Genomic DNA, 20,241 nt, shown 5'->3' on the forward strand with positions numbered 1-20,241 from the left:
CAAGGAAAGCTCTCGCGCCTGCATTCCAGAAGAATTTGTGGCTCGCGTGGATTCACCGGGTCGCAGGCGGAGCTGAGCACTAGTTTGCGGCCCGTAGGAGTTACACCTTTGCTCCTCCCACGCCGTCTCATTCCCTTTCCAGACGGCCCAGGGCCGTTGGTGAAACCCGGAGAGGCGGACATTTCCGCTTTCGACGCACTTCCCTTCCCAGGCAGGAAGGAAGGGAGGGGGAGGAGATTGAGGCGCGCCCATAGGATGCGCATGCGCTTTTCACATAAGTCCCCTGAAATGGGATCCAGTGCTGGAGTCACCGCCCGGCCGGTAGTGCGCCTGCGCGGTCGCTAGTTTCTCCACTTCTGCTTCCCCTCCCCCTTGTCGCCCCGCGGGGGCTCCGGGTCAGGCGGAACCATGTTCTGCAGCACCGGCTCCAGTGGGCTTTGTGAGTACCGGCCGCCGCCATCCTGGCTGTCCCCCGCACGGCACCTTGCACACCTCCTTGAGAAGGCTGGAGGCAGCAGGGGCCCTCGCGGTTGCTGGAGGTTTGGGGGCCGATCCTTCATCCTGGCGCCTGCACCTTGGTGGTGCCTGCCCTTTGCGGGCAGCGATTTAGTTTCGCCGCCAGCCCCGGCCCCCCACCAATGAGCCCCAGGTGTCCAAGGGCTGCTGCAAGTCGGTCGGGCAGTTAGGGTCAGCCTGGGTGCCTTGGTGGTCTTCGGCCCGGCTCCTTGCCCTCAGCAGTGCGCCGGTCAGGCTAAAAGAAGAGGCTGCCCGGTGGAGGCGATGCTGGAAGCCTGCCCCCTTGTCACCGTGCTTCATTCATGTAGGCGAAAGAGGGACCAACTGGCACTTCCCCAGATGTAAATTCCAACCTCTGGTTCAGGAGCTGACCTTTCGGTTTTTCGTAGTTTCTTTCTTAGTCTCACAGAAGAGATTTTAGATAAAAACTGATTAAAGAACTTTTAAAGGCAGTCATGTGGCAGGAGAGCGTGGACCTTATGACTGGATGTTGCTATAATATTTTTTTTTTTAACTTGAGTGTTAGAGGTGTTCAGCAGACGGGGCAGAGAAGTAGCTATAGCTTTTTAAACTTTTTCTCACTATAATTGACTTTTTGGTAAGGCGGACTGTATGTTAACTAAACAGCGCAGAGATTAGGCATTGATATAGCAACACTAAACTGTTTGAACAGGAATAATTTTTCAATTGCGTGTCACTGTTTGTACTTCCTGTCTTTATACATGTGAAGTTAATCTTACCAGAGTACCGAAGCAGTGGACATTTCCAAATATTAAGAGTCTGTTGTCAATGTTAAGAATATTTTTTTTGAGAATATATGTCTTAGTATTAGAGTTAGTATCAGAGCTACAGGCATAATTTTAAATCTTCCTCACATCTTCTCAGACTTTGAAGTGGGCTTAATATTTATGATTTTCCTTGTTTCATAATTTGATTTATGGCATCTTGCAAGCATTGGCCTCAGAGTTACATTACAACTAAGTATTAAATACAACCTAATTAATTTTCCCCAAACTACCCTTTGAATAAAGAACATTATGATTGTTGAAAGTGAGAGTCAAGAAAGGTAATACGATTTTCCTGGGATCAAACGAGGTAGATTCAAAATTAACAGTAGAATTCTTCAATTTTAGTTGTTCTTTCAGTATTTTGAGTTATCATTCCTTACTGACCAAAATGTATGTAGAAATTTAAAAAGGCAAGTAAAATCTGTCCTTGGTTACTATACTTTATTAGCTTTATATTGGCAAAGTATATGCATATTTGATCCATGGTGACTGTGGGAAACATAATACTTGATAACCTGTGGCACAAGGTGGATGAGTATTGAATTTTAGGAATCACACTGCTGCCCAGAGAGAAAGACCTAGGGTAAGGGCTCTGTAACTGTTTTTGCCCTGTTTCTAAAATAAGTGTTTTAACAGCAAAGGAGTTGATGGGATGGACATTCCTCAGAAGACCATGTCTTATGTGCTTATTTAACAAACATTCTGGGCATCTATTACTGGCCAAAAACTGGTAGGTCCTGGGAATCCTTGGTCTCGGTGTTTACAGTACTCAGAGTAGAGTTTAGGCACAATTTTTCCAGGTGGCAAATCTGGAGGTGAGCAATTACCCTGCTTTAACATTTTTCTTTGCAAGGTTACCCGCTAGGAGGAAAGTGATTTCCTTTAGGTTAGAAGTGTGACTCTTAAGTAAGTCAGAATTCTAATCCTGATTAAGTATCCTGAGAAAGAATAATCTGCCTACTTCTGCCCCCATGGGCGGTGAACAACATTCTGTTTTTGAGGGAAAAATCTCTGCCATTTTCTACCACCGGCATATTTCCCGCATTTTGTGGAGAGTAGATAGTTGTATTTTAGTGTTACATTTGCTCCCCTACTTCATTTATTTATTCATCAAGTGTCTGTTGAGTACCTATATGAGCCACACACTGTGTACAGAGGGTAGAACAGTTAGCAGGATAATGGAGACCAACATTAAATAGGTTAATAAATAATGTAATTTCACATAGTGTTAAGTGTCATGAAGAAAATAAGAGGGTAATGGCAGAGAGGGACAGGTTATGGTGGATGACTGCTTTAGCATTTGTGGCCAGGGAAGATAACTGGGAAGGTAACCCCAATGGTGGGAAGAAGCCAGCTATGTCAGTTTGTTGGAGACCATGCATATTGCAGAAAGGAACTGCAAGCACAAAGACTCTGAAATAGGCATAGAAGTCATTTTCAAGGTACTAAAGCAAGCAGGGACCACCATGACAATAAATTGAGGTAAGGACATTTTGATTTGCTTTCTCTTTTTTTTTTTAAATCCTCATCTGAGGACATACTGATTTTTAAAAAGAAAGGAAGGAAGGGAGAAACATTGACATGTGAGAGAAATATTGATCAGTTGTCTCTTGTACATGCCCTGACCAGGGACGGAACGTGCAAGTCAGGCATGTGCCCCGACTGGGAATCAAACCCGTGACCTTTCAGTTTACAGGGCAGTGCTCCAACCAACAGCCACAGCAGCCAGGGCTGATTTGCTGTCTTGTTACAAATAAACATCCCCAACTTCTTCACTGTCTTTCACAATGACTTTGGGTGCCAAACTCTTGATCCCCTCATTGTCTCCAATTTACAGTCCACTTCTGGTATCTTCCATATCCAGTCTGGAACCTATAGTTAATTCCATGAGTTGTGTTCTCATCAAGACACTCAGAGATGTGGTGCTCCTGTCCTGCACTTACCTACCAAAACTCCAACCTTGTTTTAATGGATAGTGTCTAATCGGAGCTGAGTCATTGGCATGACTGGTTAATTAATTTCTTGGATTTGATCATCTCCCTATGCTCTACCCCTTTCATCCCTGTCACGAAGACTATTCCCAGTCTCTACCCATCTCACTCTTAACCCATCCAAAAAATAAGGACTATCACCTGGGCACAGCCTCTCACTAACTTGTTTATTTCCATATTTTAACAGTTAAAAATGACTTCCTAATGTAGATGATACTTGTGTTGAGTTTTGAGGGAAAAGAGTTTGTTAGGCATATAAAGTTTGTTCCTTTCCCCCAACCTAAAAAAATGAAGCACGCTTCTCCTAACTGAGGCTCACCCCAACCTATTCTTATTCTTTGTTGTCTTTTCTAGTGTCACTCCTTTCTTCTTATTGAGCCTGACATCTGGTTAAAGCGGATGCTTTCTATTTAATTTGTTTTAGTGGGATCTTCAGAAACTTCCAGAGTACTTCAGATTCTTTATCTATGGAAAGGAGATAATATCTATTTTATTGGATTGTTATCTATTTTATTTGGTTGTTACAAAGATTAAAGGAGTTAATATTTGTAAAGCTCCTAATTAGAGTTAAAATTTTTTAATTGGATTTTTCTTCTGCATCTTAAAAATGCAGAAGCATAAAGCATTCATTGACCTGAACCTTCCTACTGTTGACCACTTTATTTCTTCTTCCAACCAAGCTTCTTTTTTTTTTTTTTTTTTAAGATTTTATATATTCATTTTTTAGAGAGGGGAAAGGAGGGAGAGAATCATCAATGTGTGGTTGCGTCCTGCACACTCCCCACTGGGGACCTGGACTGCAATCCAGGCATGTGCCCCGACTAGTAATCAAACCAGTGACTTTGGTTCGCAGGCTGGCACTCAATCCACTGAGCCACACCAGCCAGGACATGCTTCTTGAAAAATGATTCTCACTTTTCCCCCTTTTTCACTTTCTTTCTCTCTTTAGCCCTCTGCAGTCAACAAACTATTCTTTGGTGGTCACCCACTGTGGCATGGCCCTGTTCTTGGCTCATTTTTCAAGTTATTGGTTTAAAAGGTGTTTGATGAGCTCTCTTGTGAGCCAACCACTCTTCTATGTGCTTGGAATTCAGTAATAAATAAAAGACAAAAGGTACATTCAAGTAGCTGTTATCTTAGGTAATAGAAGTTAACAAAACATAGACTCATTTTAAAAATTAAAAGTATTCAGTTCAGTATTTTAATCAACATGTAAGTTTTCACTCAGAGGTAAGACTTTCTCCCACTTAAGACTGCCAGTTGGCAGCCACCTACTGTGAGAGAAGGGGGTGTGATTGGCTTCTGCTCTTTTTATATTCCCCTCTGTCTGTTAGGATTTCCTACTTCTGACTTAGTTGGCTTTCAGATTGGGTGGAGTGGGAAGAGAAAGAAATAGTGAAGAATTGAGATAGTTCTTGTGTGGTTCCCTGAGCCTGGCACATGATTTTTTAAAAATATTTTTATTATTTTTTGAGTAAAGAGAAGGAAGGGAAAAAGGGAGAGAAACTGATAGGTTGCCTCTTGCACCTGCCCCAACTGGGAACCGAACCCGCAATCCAGCCGTGTGCCCTGACCAGGAATTGAACTGGTGACCTTTTGCCTTGCGGGACAACACCCAACCAATAGCCACACTGGTCAGGGCCTGCCACATGATTAAAGCTGCCTCTGTCTTGTGGGCTTTTCAGAAACTTTTGAGAGACGTATCCTGACTGCTTCCCTGACCTGGAGGGGTGCATCTTTATGCTGTGGGCTTTTTTTGGTGACTCTTCCTTAGCCCCTGGGAATGTAGGTCCATCTACGTTTTCCTCCTCCAGGAATCCTTTGGTTTGCTAAAGGACACTGTTGGACTGAACCAAAAGTGATCCTTCCGTTGGCTCTTTCATGTGGTCCACCTCTTTTCTGATGAAATTGGTGATTTTTGCCTTGGTTGTGCATTTTGATCTCAGTGATCGACATGCCTTCTTCTGCTCTTTAGAGTTCCCAGGTTGGAAATCCACTATACCCCACCTCAAGGGTCACATATTTAGCTTACTGAATAGGTTCATTGAGCACCCCACTCAGCTTGCTGTGAGGGTGTGGTTATACTCACAACACTTGGATAGTTCACTCCACAATGTCCTCTTCATAATGTCTTCTCTTTACAGAAGAGAACTCTCACTGTTCCGTTCACTCGTTTTGTGTTTATAATCTGCCTCAGAGGAGTCTGAATCATGTGACTACTTTTGATTCATTTTCTTATAAATTCTGAATTTTGGTGTGGAACCCCCATTTGGTATACAATAATCCTTGGTACCTTAGTAGAAACTACCATTTTACTATCTTGTTTTACTGGGTTTCTGTTTTGGGGGCCAAGAATCATTTGGCTGGCCTCTTTAAAGGTGATTTTAGAATTTATCTATTTCTGCTCTCTAATTTCTTTGTAATAGTACGCCTGGATTGCCCAAGCACTGCACAGTTGCCTTTAATGCTTGCTTCTTAGAGATTAGCTATTTCTATCATTTCTGAAATTTTTGAGGAGTATATTTTTGAAAGTCTTAAGGAAATACTATTTATTCAAGAAATAAACCCACACATATATGGTCCATTAATTTATGACAAAGGAGCCAAGAATATACAATGAGGTAAGGATAGTCTCTTTGATAGTGGCATTGAGAAAACCAGACTGTCACATGCAAAGAATGAAACTGATCCACTATCTTACACTGTACACAAACATTAACTTAAACTGGATTAAAGACTTGAGCATAAAACTTGAAACCATAAAACTCTTAGAAGAAAACATAGATGGTAAACTCCTTTTCATAGGTCTTGGTAATGATTGTTTGAATCTGACACCAAATGCAAAGTGAACAAAAGCAAAAACATGTTAAACCAAAAACTTCTGCATAGCAAAGGAAACCGTTAGCAAAATAAAAAGACAACCTACTGAATGCAGAAAATATTTGCAAATCATATACTTGATAAGGGGTTAATATCCAAAATATATTAAGAACTCATACAACTTAATAGCAGAAGACACAATCTGATTAAAAATCGGTAGAAGATCTGAATAGACATTTAAAAAATTGTTTTATTATATTTTTTCTATTACCATTAACCCCCTTTATAGTCCCTTCTCCACTGCTGTCAGCACATTGTTGTCCATGTTCATGAGTCCTTTTTCCTTGATCCCTTCACCTCCTAACGTCACCCCTCCAGTAGTTGTCATCATGCTGTCTATGAGTCTGTCTCTATTTTGCTTGTTAGTTCAGTTTGTTCATTAGATTCCACATACGAGTGAGATCATATGGTATTTGTCTTTCTCTGACTGGCTTATTTCACTTAGCATAATGTTCTCCAGGTCATGCTGTTGCAAAGGGTGAAATATTCTACCAAAGAGGACATGCAGATGGCCAACAGGTACATGAAAAGATGCTCAACATCACTAATCATTAGGGAAATATAAATCAAATCCACAATGAGATATCACAGTATGCCTGTTAGAATGGCTGTTATCAAAAAGATAAGAAATAACAGTGTTGGCAAGGATGTGAAGAAAAGAGAACCCTTGCAGTTTTGGTTGGAATGTTCCCATTGGTGCATCCGCTATTGGAAACAGTATAGGTATTCCTCAGGAAAATTACAAATAGAATTACCATATGATTCAGCAGTTCCTCTCCTGGAAATTTATCTGAAGAAAACAAAAGCACTAACTCAAAAAGATATATGCACCTCTGTGTTCATTACAGCATTATTTACAATAGCCAAGGTATGGAAACAACTCAAGTGTTCATTGACAACAGGATGGACCTTGAGGGCATTATGCTAAGTGAAATAAGTCAAAGAGCCAAAGACAAATATTGTATGATTTCACGGGTATGTAGAATCATAAAAAAACAAAACAAAAAACAAGCCAGAGCAGAGATTGGAGGATGTCGGGAGTGGAAGAAATAGGTGAAGGGGATCAAAAGGTATACATTTCAAGTTATAGAATAAGTTATGAGAATATAATGTATAGTATGGTGACTATAGTTAATAATACTGTATTGTGAATTTGAAAGTTGCATAGAGAAATCTTAAAAGTTCCCATCACAAGAAAAAATTTTTTAACTATATAAGATGACAGATGTTAATTAGACTCATAGTGGTGATCATTTCACAATGTGTACAAATACAGCATTGCTTATATCTGAAACTAATATAATGCTATATGTCTATTATACCTTAAAAAAATTAAAAAGGATTTTAGGGGAGAAGTAAAGACAGTTAATAACTAGGGAAGGACAACCTTAAAGGAGGATACTTTTAAAAATGTTTCTTTTTAGTCTAAAGTTTGGAACAGAGAAAAACCAGTTACCATTTAGTTAATTTCATCCTCTTTTCCCTATACATTTAGGTTTTTGTTTTAAATGAACTGATTTTGTTTTTATAAAATAAACATGTTCATCAAAGAAAATTCTGAAATATGTAATAGTTGGAAGAAATAAAAATAGCATTTACTGACATCTTGATCTTTATCTTCCTACTTTTTCCAGTGCAAGATGAATATCCAAATAAAAAAAAAAAGTAAATCTGTCACACTTCAATACTGTTTTGTAACTTTTAGGTCACACAGCAGACTTTTAAAATGAGGAAGCTGAGGCATTTAAGATCATAGCTGTTAAGGAGCAATATAGAACTTGAACACAGACAGTTTAGCTCCCTATTCTGTGTTCTGAACTAATCTATGCTACTGCTTAGACTAACAGTTTTAAGTTTATTTACATTTATATCTCTTGTCCACTGGGATATTCAAAAGCTAATGATGAACGTAATAGCTCAGGTTTGCAGTGGAGCTTATTTCCCAATCATTGAAAACCGCTTTACTGTGTCTTGGCAGGTTGCTTTTCATTCCTCCTCTTGTGACTGCTGCAGCTATTTACTCATGTGTTCCACCACTTTCCCTCTTTTCTTCCTAAATCAGAGGCAAGTTTTGCTTTCAGTAGAGGGGGTGGGTGTTCCATTGAGGATCTTTTTGTAGTAATTAATGTGCTATAGTTGTTTTTGTTTGCATATTCTTTTCCTCTTCTCTTCCCTTCAACTTTTCCCAACTTGTCTCCATATCAGTTTTAATAATGAAGATGGAACCTACCTTAAACCAGGCTACTTTAAAAATGCATTCTATGTAATTTTAATAGATACAACCTGATAAAGAATGTCTTGTAAATAAGTTACTCTAACCTTTTTAAGGTGTGTTTTGGTGGAACACATACTGTGAGGGTCTCCTTAAGTTTTTTTTCCCTTTAAATTAAAAATTGTCTTAAGTTTATTTTTAAACCAACTGTACAGTTTATTTTACTTTATTAAGGTATAATTGAGAAATAAAAATTGAATATGAGGTCAGTCCAGAAAGTATCCAGCCACATAGAGCCATTTACTGAACATGTATTGAAATCTCTTTTTTTTGAAAGGTGATTTTAGTTTTGGGAAAAGCCCAGAAGTTGCAGAGCGCCAAATCTGGGCTGTAGAGGGGCTGAGTCATTTGGGTGATTTGATGTTTTACCAAAAATCTCTGCACAATGCATTAGTGGGCATATTGTCATGATGAAGCTGCCAATCACCAGTTGCCCATAGCTGCAGCCTTCTGAATCATCCAAATAGTTCCTGCAGAGGAATGTTCAAGTTTAACGTGAAATTTGATGCTGATTCATTACTCATTCAAGTCATTTTGAATGCAACAGCCACATACACACATGTTTACTCAACGGTGTCTACCATCCCCCATCCCCTCTGACTAGTACAGTGAAGTCGTCATTGTTCATGCATGCACATTCCAGTCCAGTCTTCTTGGCTGCCAGGTTACATCAATGTCATGCAAACCGTCTTGTATTAACAATGACCAGACTTTTTCCGGACAGATTTAATATGCTGTTATAGATGTTGCATTTTTTCTCCTTTGCCTCACTCCACCCAGCCCACCCCACCCCCACCCCCCACTTCCAAAGTCAGTCCCTGCAGCATTGGCCATGTTCATGGGTCCTTCATGTATGTTTTTTTGACTAATCATTTCACCTTCTTTCAGTAAGGATCCACCTCCCACCTCCCCTTTTATAGCTGTCAGTCTAGTTGCTGATTCCCTATTTTCTGGTTCTATTTTGCTCAATGATTTATTTTGTTCATTAGATTCCTCTTATAAGTGAGATCATATGATATTTGTCTTTCACCAACTGACGTATTTCACTTAGTGTAATAGTCTCCAGTTCCCTCCATACTGTCACAAAAGACAGTAATTCCTTCATTTTTTTCTGCTACATAGTATTTCATTGTGTAAATGTACCAGTTTTTTGATCCACTCATTTATTAATGGACACTTAGGCTGCTATGAACATAAGGATGCATCAGTTCTTTTGAATTGATGTTTCAGGATTCTTAGGTTAATTCCCAGTAGTGGAATCACTGGGTCAAAAGACAGTTCTATTTTTAATTTTTTGAGGAAACCCTGTATTGGAGTTTTCCACAGTTTCTGCACCAGTATCCATTTCCACCAACAGTACACTAGGGTTCCCTTTTCTCCACATCCTTGCCAGCACTTGTTTGTTGATTTATTAATGATATTTTGGCAGATGTGAGGTGATACCTCATTGTGGTCTTAATTTGCATCTCTGATGCCTAGTGTTGTTGAACATCTTTTCATATGTCTGTGGGCCATCTGTATGTCCTCCTTGGAGAAGTCTATTCAGGTCCTTTGCCCATTTTTTAATTGGATTGTTTGTCTTCCTGGTGTTGAATTGTATGAGTTCTTTATATATTTTGGAAATTAAACCCTTGTCTGATGTATCATTGGCAAATATGTTCTCCCATGCAGTCATTTCTCTTTTCATTTTGATGGTTTCTTCAGCCATGAAGAAGATGTTTAATTTGACGTAGTCCCATTTGTTTATTTTTTTCTTTGATTTCCCTTGCCTGAGGAGATATATCTGCAAAAATACTGCTATGTGAGATATCTCAAATTTTAGTGCTTATATTTTCCACTAGGATTTTATGGTGTCCCAACATATTTAAGTTTTTTAAATCCATTTTGAATTTATTCTGGTGTATAGTGTAAGTTTCATTTTTGCATGTACCAGTCTGGTTCCCCCAACTCTACTTATTGAAGAGGCTGTCTTTACTCCATTGAATGTTTGTGCCCTTTTGTCAAATATTAATTGACCATAAAAACATGGGTTTATTTCTGGGCTCTCTATTCTGTTTCATTGGTCTGTGTGTCTGTTCTTATGCCAGTACCAGACTGTTTTGATTACAGTGGCCTTGTATCACTTTAGTCCTTTGAATGTAGAATGACACAGTGGAAAGAGCATATAGTACAGTAGTTCCCTCTTATCCGCAGAGCTGATGTGTGAAGACCCCCCCAGTGGATGCCTTAAACCACAGGTAGCACTGAACCCTATATATACTGTTTCTTTTCCTATACATATATACCTATGATACAGTTTAATTTATAAATTACATGATTTCACAGATAGATTTTATTCTTACTGTAGATGACCTCAGCAAATAAATTTTTTTCTTTATTAAGTCTAGAACTTTCACCTTTTCACTTAAATGGAAGCGCTTTATGGCTTCTCTTTGGCATTTTTGAATTGCCAGCAGCACTACTGTGGTTTGGGATCATTATGAAGTAAAATACGGCCTACTTGAATACAAGCGCTGTGATACTGCCACAGTCGATGTGATAACCAAGATAGCAACTAAGTGTCTAATGTTTAGGTGAGTGTATACAGCGTGGAGCTGCTGGACAAAGGGAGGAGTCATGACTCTGACAGGAAGTAGCAGGACATGTGAGATGTCATCATGCTACTCAGAGTGGTGTACAAGTTAACACTTATTTACTTCTGAAATTTTCTATTTCATATTTTTGGATCATGATTGACCATGGGTAGCTGAAACCAAGGAAAGAGAAATTGCAGATAACATACTGTATTCATATTTGGGACGAGTTCTATAGCCAACAAAGTATGTCCTAATGTCAGCCATTTTAATTTTTAAAGATTGGCAGTATAAATTAGCAGTTCCAAGGCCCTTAGCGACCCTGCAACACAGTAATTTTAACTTTTTAAATTCTGTTTCTAAGACTTATTGGGGATGGTTTTCACTGTAGAAAATTTGAGAAATAAAAATAGAAAAAAATATAAAATTTTATTTCATTTTACTGCCCAGACTTCATCCCTGTTTACATATTTGTGTTGTGAAATTTTCCCCATGTGGATGTATGTAAACATTTTTAAAAGCAAAATTGGGCCTGTATACAATTTCATAGTAACCTTTTTTTCATTTAATCTTCTTAAATGAATTTCCCTTGTGTCATTAGTAATGTTCAAACTTGACTCTTAACATTGTTTTGTTTTTTCCTATTACAAAACTGAAATATGCTTGCTTCCAAAAAAGTCATAAATTATACAAATACATAACATAGAAAGGAGCATAATTCCATAAATAACTATCACTGACAGTGTTTTTTCTTTTTGACTTTTCCATGTAAGTGCTTATCTATGCATTCTTTCTCTTAGATACAAACATATGTACACATATGTACATATATGTGTAAGTGGTTTTACACAGATTGGCATTCAGATATACATTTTGTTGTGGTTCCCAACATTATCTTAGATACAATATCATGAGTTTGAAGGGTTTTAACATGTTTGTACTAAAAAATGTTTTTCCAGTATTTTCACATTTAAACAGTGTCATGGTGAGCATATTTCTATTGATCACATCTTTGACTAAATCCTAAGGAAATAATCACACATGTAGAATTATAAGGTCCAAGAAGGGGAACATTTTAAAGCCCTTCATCAGTATTGCCAAATCCTTTCCGGAAGGATGTATGTACATTTCTTGGCAGCTTGGAAGCATATCTTCCTCATCAAACTTATAACAGTTGAGCGTGATATTTAAAATACTTTTGGCCACTTGAGAAGTTTTAAAATGACATTACATGTTGTCTTCATCAGTATTTGTTTGAATACCTGGGGAAGTGAACTTCTTTCTGCTTTCATATTTATTGGCCATTTTAATATGTCTTTTAGGGGGGCAAGGGAAAGAGGTTGGGGGGGAGGCAGAGACAAATGTATTTAAAAAGTAAATAAATTTAAAAAAAAAAGAAAAATGTGAAAACAAAAGAAAGGAGAAATTCAGAGACTTATTTTGTGATTGCCATGTTTTAAAAGCCACGTATATTGTATTTCAAAGATTTTAAACTGTGTTTTACAGTGTATATTGTATTTCAAAGATTTTAAACTGTGTATTTTGTATTTTACTAAGACAGAGGTTCAAAGTTTGCCAAGCACGGCCTTTAAATTTCAGTTACTCCTAATATTAAAGAATATGTTTCAACTTTTCCAAAAAAAAAAAAATATGTCTTTTAAACTGATATGACCATTTACATCCTTTGCCATTATTTCTCTATTGGATTATTAGTGGTTTTTAAAAAAAATTTATTTGTAAAGGCCTGTTAAAGGTATCAGCTTTAGTCTTGGTGTATATTATGAATATTTTTGCCACATGTCTATTGTTTTTAATTTTACTTATGAAATTTTTTATATAAAGTTTTTCATAATTAAGTCATTAAAATAAAGGAATTTAGCTCATAAATTTTGTTTGGCCAATTTCATTCTTTATCAAGTCCTAGGCCTTCTGAGGTCTATTAAATATTTAACATTTTTGTATCACTTTTTGTAATTATGAAGATAATATATACTGCTGGTACAAACTAAAGTAACACAGAAGAGAAAGTGAAATGTGAAATTCTCTTTTCCTCAATCCCAGCAACAGTTTGGAGAATATTCTCAATGGATTTCCCTCCCAATGAGTGTGTGTGTGTGTGTGTGTGTGTGTGTGTGTGTAAAATATATGGGTAATACTTATACATACGATAAAAAACTTAACATGAAGATATAATGTGAATTCTCATTTGGATGAACCACTTTTCAGTTACTTTTTTCTTTGCTGCTTCTGCTATTAGAGCTTTTTTCTCAAGTTGCTGAAGAATCTTTATTCCTGTAGTCGAATCTCTAGGTCAATTCTTGCCAGCACCAACATTGGCCTTTGCAGTCCCCTGACTTTCTTCATTCTGTTTTTGTTTTCCCTTCGCTGTTTTCTTGAGGTCTTCTCATATAGGTTATGTCTTATAAGGCTATGTTTGGGTTTATTTTTCTTTGTGTAATCCAAGGAATCATAAATCACCACCACCAAAATAGGTTCTGAATCCAAACACAGGGATGAGGTCTGGTGCGGTTTTACATATTTTGGTTAGTTTTCCCCAAATTTCTGTCTCAGGTGCTGTTGCCTTCCCAAGGGGAAAGATGTCAATGATTATTTACTTGTTTATGCTGAAGTGGTCTGCTGGTCATAAACTTCCTGGTCCAGATAGTTACTGTGCTGTTCATGATGGTGGCCAATCTATAAGCAGCCAGGGAGGAAAAATACTATTATAAGTTTAAATGATGTATTTATGCCTCTGTTGATGTGTCGACTACAAGTTTTGTTTATAGATTAGATGAGGAATTTGCATATATGCAGTGGGTATTTATAGTCTTTTCTATAATAGTAATTATGCCTTCCATGCTTTGTCCATAGGTTGATTTTATATAGAAAATCAAAACAGTAGCTATATTTACATTATTATGATGGCATATTTATTGTAGAACCAAGATGTGTGATTGGAGCCCTAGAAGGAAATAGATCTCTATGTCATGAAACCTGTGCCGTTTCAGGTAGTCTCTCACTATCTTTTGATACTGCTTCTTCACTACTTGAAGTCACATTCAACTACTGCTCTTTCTTGAATCTTGCATCATTTTCTTTTTGGATTCTTTGTTTTTTTTCCACACATCTCTCTGGAGTAAACTTTTTCATGTAGAGGACATTGGTGGTGAACTTTCTGGACGCTTGCTTGGCCATTCTTGTGCGGAGTGAAAGAACGGATTTGCAAATAGTGGGTGTGGGTTTCCTTTTTATTTGTGGGTAGGTCTTTGTCCAAGAGGCCCATACCTTAAAAGGCAGGGCTGATTGTAGGTTCTTTTCAAGTTTGCAGAGCATATGAATAGCTTGTTTCCATATAGGATGCTGAGGCAGGAGAAAGGTGGTGGGTAAGGGACAGTGAAAATCCCCTGCAGTGGCAAAGTTACACAGGTTTGGCTCTTTTTGTGAATCTCACTCCAGATTAAAGCTGCCCTGTATATCCTCCTCCCTGTCCTTTCCAATTCCCTGTCATCCAGCCTGTCATCTTTGGAAGTTTACAAGTTGCCCCAAACTTTTTTATTTTTTCTTAGACCTCCAACACTCTTCATGTCCTCCGTAAGTAGATTATCCCCTTTAATTGAAGAGTATTTCTTGGATATTATTTTAGGGACCAAATCTTTTTTTTCTGCTGGGGTGGTTGAATGAATGGCTTTGTGAGAAAGAGTGAGATTTTGTCCTGAGTGGGTTTTTGTGGAAGGGCTGACTGGCCTGGCTGCTGGACCTGAGACACGCATACTACTGGGAGTGATTTAAACAGGACGTGGGCCAAACATTAAGTGCCAATGAAACAAAAGTAAGATAATGACTCCCTTTTCAGTTTTTTTTTTTCATTCTGAGTATATTAGAGAGAAAGTCTCAATTGGGTGCTAGTCTGAAGTACCTCCCTAATAGCAGCTATTTCCCTATTTAAGAAAGAACAGGAGGCAAGCCCAGATTTTTCTGTCAGCAACATTAGTTAGAATTCAATAAAGAGTGTTTATTTTTATAGTAACCACCTACTGATGACAAAGTGACACTCAAATTCCACTTATTGTATTGATATAAAGTTTCCTTTAAAATGTGTGTATTTAACTAAATCATAGTAAGGCGATTCAAGGAAAACTTCTAAATAATAGGATAGGTAATACTGGAACATAGAAAAACTTGTGGTGCTATAATGGGAATGACTGTAGTTTGAGTAGTGCTCTAAATTATTCTGATGAATAATTAAGATTATTCTGATGAGTAATTCTGATTGCTTATGTTCCTCCCTAGGCCTTGGTATTTATTGATTAGTTCACTGGACTCATTTGGCAGGAGACCTTCCCCTGGTGTTTTCAGAGTTCTTTTATTTCAGTATGACTTTGGAAGGGAGGAGAAGGGATATGAGTCTGTTGTCTTGAACTGGAATTTTATCTAGCTTTCTTTTTTATTTCATTGCTTTTACTTGATTCTTTAATCCTTTCAGAATTATTTTTAGCACTGGCTGGTGTGCTTTAGTGGATTGAGTGCTGTTCTGTGAAGCAAGGGGTCACTGGTTCAATTCCCATTCAGGGCACATGCCTGGGTTACAGGCCAGGTCCCCAGTAGGGAGTGTGTGAGAGGCAGCCACACACTGTTTCTCTCCCTCTCTTTCTCCTTTCCTGCCCCTCTAAAAATAAATAAATGAAATCTTTTTTTTTTTTTTTTTAAGAATTTTAGTGTTTAGAGTTTGAGACTTTTTTCTTCCTGTTGGCTAGGCAATCTCAGCACCAGTGGCTGGAGATGTTTAGTAGCATCTCTACTCAAAAACAGGTTATGTGCTGAAAGGCCCTGTGCAAGTTCAGAGGATTTTAAGTTCAGTTTTCTCCTGCTTTTCCACCAGACAGAAGTGCAAGATGTTCCTTAGTTAATCAGAGCTTTAAAATCTGACTAGGATTTCTACATTACATCTGCTGAACTGATAACTCCCTTTTCTGTCTGTTTTCTCAGATGTTCTAGTGGATGTCTTTGTAGCTATAGTATCCTTACTTGTCAAACTACTTGGGTTGACTCAAGATTCATTGGGCCTTTGATCATATAGAACCATTCCTGGCTTCTCATGAAGCTGTTACCAACCACACTTCATTACACTTGACCTTATAACTCTTAGCCTTGTCTTAAATAAGCATTGCTCTAATGGATAGTCACCTCCGTGATGATTCCCTAGACTTTGAAAACTGACAGGTCATACACAGATGTGTTTTGATTGATTTTTGTGTTGGTGGTGAGTGTTGCGGGGCAGGAAGAAAGTTACCTTACAACATTTTAAACTTGGAGTATTTCAGACAGAAATTCAGATTTCTCTTTATCTGTTGAGGTGACTATCTGGCAACACCAGGGCTGAATTTTTATGTGACAAAAAAAAAAAATCTACTGGTCATGCACTTTTTGCCATCTATTCTCCCTGTTTCACTGATATCTGCCTGGCCCATTTAGGCCCTTGAATTTACAGCAGATTTTCTTGTTAATAACCACACATTTTCCCTTTTTAAAATTTTTTTTCTCTTTTATAGTTTATCACATGTGTCCAGACTTACCCAGAAGTTTCCTGATTCATCTTTTCAGACTTGTTTCTACTGTTGAATAGTTAACCCTGTATTTATGTGTATCATTCATAATTTTCTTCGTTTGGCTTTTAAAATTATTATTTCATTATAATTATATTCCTTGTAATTAGCACGTTTAACACTTTGGTTTTTACACTAAATGAAAGGCTTAATATTTATATAAAATCTTTCTAAGAAGGATAACTGAAGTCCAGCATAGTGGCAGGACCAAAATAAAAGTATAGGTACCTAAGCAATATTGATAATTTGCAAATTTGACACACTTTTCTCTGGCACTCAAGCCTTTGTGTTAGGCTCTGTTTTAGAACTTATTTTACAGTTTTAAATTGCTCCTTCATTACCCCCCCAACAGCCTAAATTCACATTGTCTAAATATTATGTGTACAGTACATTTTTTGTATCTAGAGGGCAAGTCTTTCTCCGTCATGCCTTTTTGTTCTTTTCTAGAAACGTCTTAGCCTTTTCTTTTGTTCATTTCCCTGATAAATTTTACAAGCATTGATCTAGTAACTATTGTTTATTGGCTGGCCTCACAAGGCAGGCACTCTGCTCAGTTTTGTGACTTGTGTGAGGAGCCGTCAGTGTTGTAGTTGCCTAGTGTCATTGAACTCTCCCCAGTGCATTAGGAACAGGAGTGGATTCATGGATGGCTTAGAGCATTTTCCTTCTAAATATCGTAGGGAAATGAGTATAACAAAAACAAACTTGGGACCTTTTAATTCCTGGGCAGTTTTATGAAAGTCTTTGTTGAGATGACCCTCTCCCTTACTTGGTCAACGAGGATAAGTTTTATTAACTTTTCTTCTAGGAGTTTAATAGGCCTGAAGAATAAATCATGGTGGAAACAGAAGGTATCTTTTGCAAATGCATGGGTCATTGCACTTTTGTGGACTTCCACTCTTATTTTTGGTTTAGCCCCTTTCTGATGAAAAACTTTAGGAAAGTTACTTCATGAGACACCAAATCATCCTATTTTTGTGGGAACTCTGAGAAGTTTACCAAATAATTTAGTAGCCATAAATAGGAAAACCAATATGGTAGGATATGATGGCTCATCTTCTCAGTGGTGTGAACCACACTGGGGTTTTTGACGAGTGTATGTTTACATGGTTGACTTGTGAGGACAGGAAGAGTTGCAGGGTTTGCTGCCTTTTTCTTCCCCCATGCCCACCTCCTACTTCTATCTTCAGCTGTCATGCTTCTGTAACAGCCCACAGGCCAAAGCTTTGCAAGGCCTGTGGTTAGTGTCTTCATTACATAAAAGATGCATATTTTTATTCAAGTGTAAAATTCATGTAACATAAAATTTACCACTTTATCCATTTTTAAATTGTACAGTTACTGACTTCCAGTACATTCACATTGTTGGGCAATCACCACTAACCACTATGTACTTCTGGAACATTTTTATTGCTCAGAAACAAACCTAGAACTCATTAAGCTGTAACTGGCCTTTCACTCCTCCTGACAACCACTAATTTGGATGTTTCATGTAAATAGAATCATGCAATATGTGGCTTTTTGTGTCTAGTTTCTTTCACTTTGCATAATGTTTTTAAAGTTCATCTATATTGCAGCATGTATTGCTACTTCATTCTTTTTATGGCTTAATATATTTTATTGTGTGGATATATCATGTTTTGTTTATTCATCTTTTGGATATTTGTGTTGTTTCTACCTTTTGGCTATTATGATAATGCTGCTGTGAATATTCAGGTTTTTGTTTGAACATCTGTTTTACAGTTCTTTTGGGTATATAACTAGGAATGGATTTGCTGGGTCATGTGGTAATTCTGTCTTTGGTTTTGAGGAACCAAAAAAGATATATGTGAAGTACTAAAAAATAATAGTGAAAATCTCTTTAGATGGACCATGATATAAAGATATCATATTTCCTTGTTATATATTATAAAAACTTTTTGCTTTAGAGTGGGGCAGAATTGGGTTCAGATATCAGCCCTCCTACTAACTGGCTGTGACCTTGGGTAAGTTATTTAACCTTTCTTAGCCTTTCTTTCTTTTTCTACATAGAACACGCAGATAATTGCTGCTTCACAGGTCCTGTAAGTATTCACTGAAATGATATTACACAGAAAGTGCTTTTTTAGCACAGGGCCTGGCATAAAGTAATAAACAAATACTGTAATACTTATTTTATGATAATACCCAGTCACCAAAGCCTTTCTGCTGTTCATTGCCACAGAGATGGTTGTATGCTTCTGTCATACCCAAGAGGAGAATGACCCAAAAGGAAATATCTTAAATTTTGATGTTATCTTTGCCATGATGTTTTGCATTTTTACTTTTAGATTAATGTATGGTCTGTCATTGTCAAAAATTGTAATATTCCTATTTTCTAAGGTAGAAAGACCTGTTTAAAACAAATGACTTTTTCTTAACCTTTCATTTGATCTCTGCTTGGGCACTACCTGTATGAACCACTTCCTGGTTTCGCTCACAGAGAGGCCAGAAGATTGCTAGTAACTTGCCTTATTTCAGTACATAAGGATTTAGTGAAACTTTTTACTGAGTTAGTAACTAGTTAATCAAAAATTATTTTTTAAAAAAAGATTTTTAGAAAAAATTAAAATCTTCCACAAACAGATCATTCAGAAATTATCAGTTAATATTTTGATATATGCTTAAAGAAAACCCCAAGAATTTATGTACTATTTTGTAAAAAGTATTATATAACACTCTATTTATTTACTACAGCAGTTTTCAACTGGTTTGCTGCAACAATTTTTAAAACATGCTATATCTGACTATTTAGTCAGGGCACCTTAGATTGTCAAATAAAAAAATGACAACAGCCAACGTAACAGTAGCCATCAAAATTATACCTACATTTTGTCAGACCAGCAAAAACTAGATTTTTTGGTGTGCTACAAAATTTTAGTAATTAGCCCTGGCTGGTGTGGCTCAGTGGATTGAGCCCTGGCCTGCAAACCAAAAGGTCACTGGTTCATTTTGCAGTGAGGGTTGCAGGCCAGATCACCATCGGGGAGGATGCAAGAGGGAACTGATAGATATATCTCTTGCACATTGATTTCGCTCCCTCTCTTTCTCCTTCCCTTCCCCTCTCTCTAAAAGTAAATAAATTAAATCTTTAGAAGAAATCAGTTATTAGTTTATGTGTGCCATGAGATGGATAAGGTTGAAAATCACTGATTTACTAGAATACTTATATACTAGAAATATTTTGCACTTAATTTTTAGGAACATCTTTCAAAGGCATGAAATATATTTCTACAACCTGCTTCTTAAAATTGCATATTATTTTATTTTACGGTTTGAACATAATTTGCCCATTTTCCTATTGGACATTCATGTTTTTTCTAATCTTTTCATGATCATAAGCGATGCTGTGATGAGTGTCTTTGTGACAAAAATTTTATGCGTATCCATGATAATTACTTTGGGCTAAATTCCTAGATGTAGATATTTTTTGAGCAGAGAGTTTATGTGTTTTAAAAAAATTTTTGATTAGTTCAGCACTTAACAAATACCCACTACTCTGTGTTGTACCCTCCCAAGACCACACTCACAATTGCATTTATTCTTATATCCCCACTCACAATGGCTTTTTTAAAAAAAATTTTTTTTAAGATTTTATTT

The 20,241-nt window shown here is 37.3% G+C and overlaps 1 protein-coding gene across 1 annotated transcript in view; it reads left to right on the forward strand.

The window, feature by feature from the left end:
- Nucleotides 1-371: 371 nt before the first annotated feature.
- The window catches only part of UBAC2 (UBA domain containing 2), a 203,820-nt gene continuing 183,950 nt past the window's right edge, over nucleotides 372-20,241 (forward strand). Inside the window, exon 1 of the mRNA XM_054574332.1 lies at nucleotides 372-439. Coding sequence (XP_054430307.1) covers nucleotides 409-439 — 31 coding nt within the window. The 5' untranslated portion in view covers nucleotides 372-408. The remainder of the gene's footprint in view (nucleotides 440-20,241) is intronic.

Source organism: Pteronotus mesoamericanus, unplaced genomic scaffold (genome assembly GCF_021234165.1).
Source record: "Pteronotus mesoamericanus isolate MK-2021 breed Mesoamerican mustached bat unplaced genomic scaffold, CSHL_Meso_final contig_26, whole genome shotgun sequence".
Lineage (NCBI taxonomy): Eukaryota > Metazoa > Chordata > Mammalia > Chiroptera > Mormoopidae > Pteronotus > Pteronotus mesoamericanus.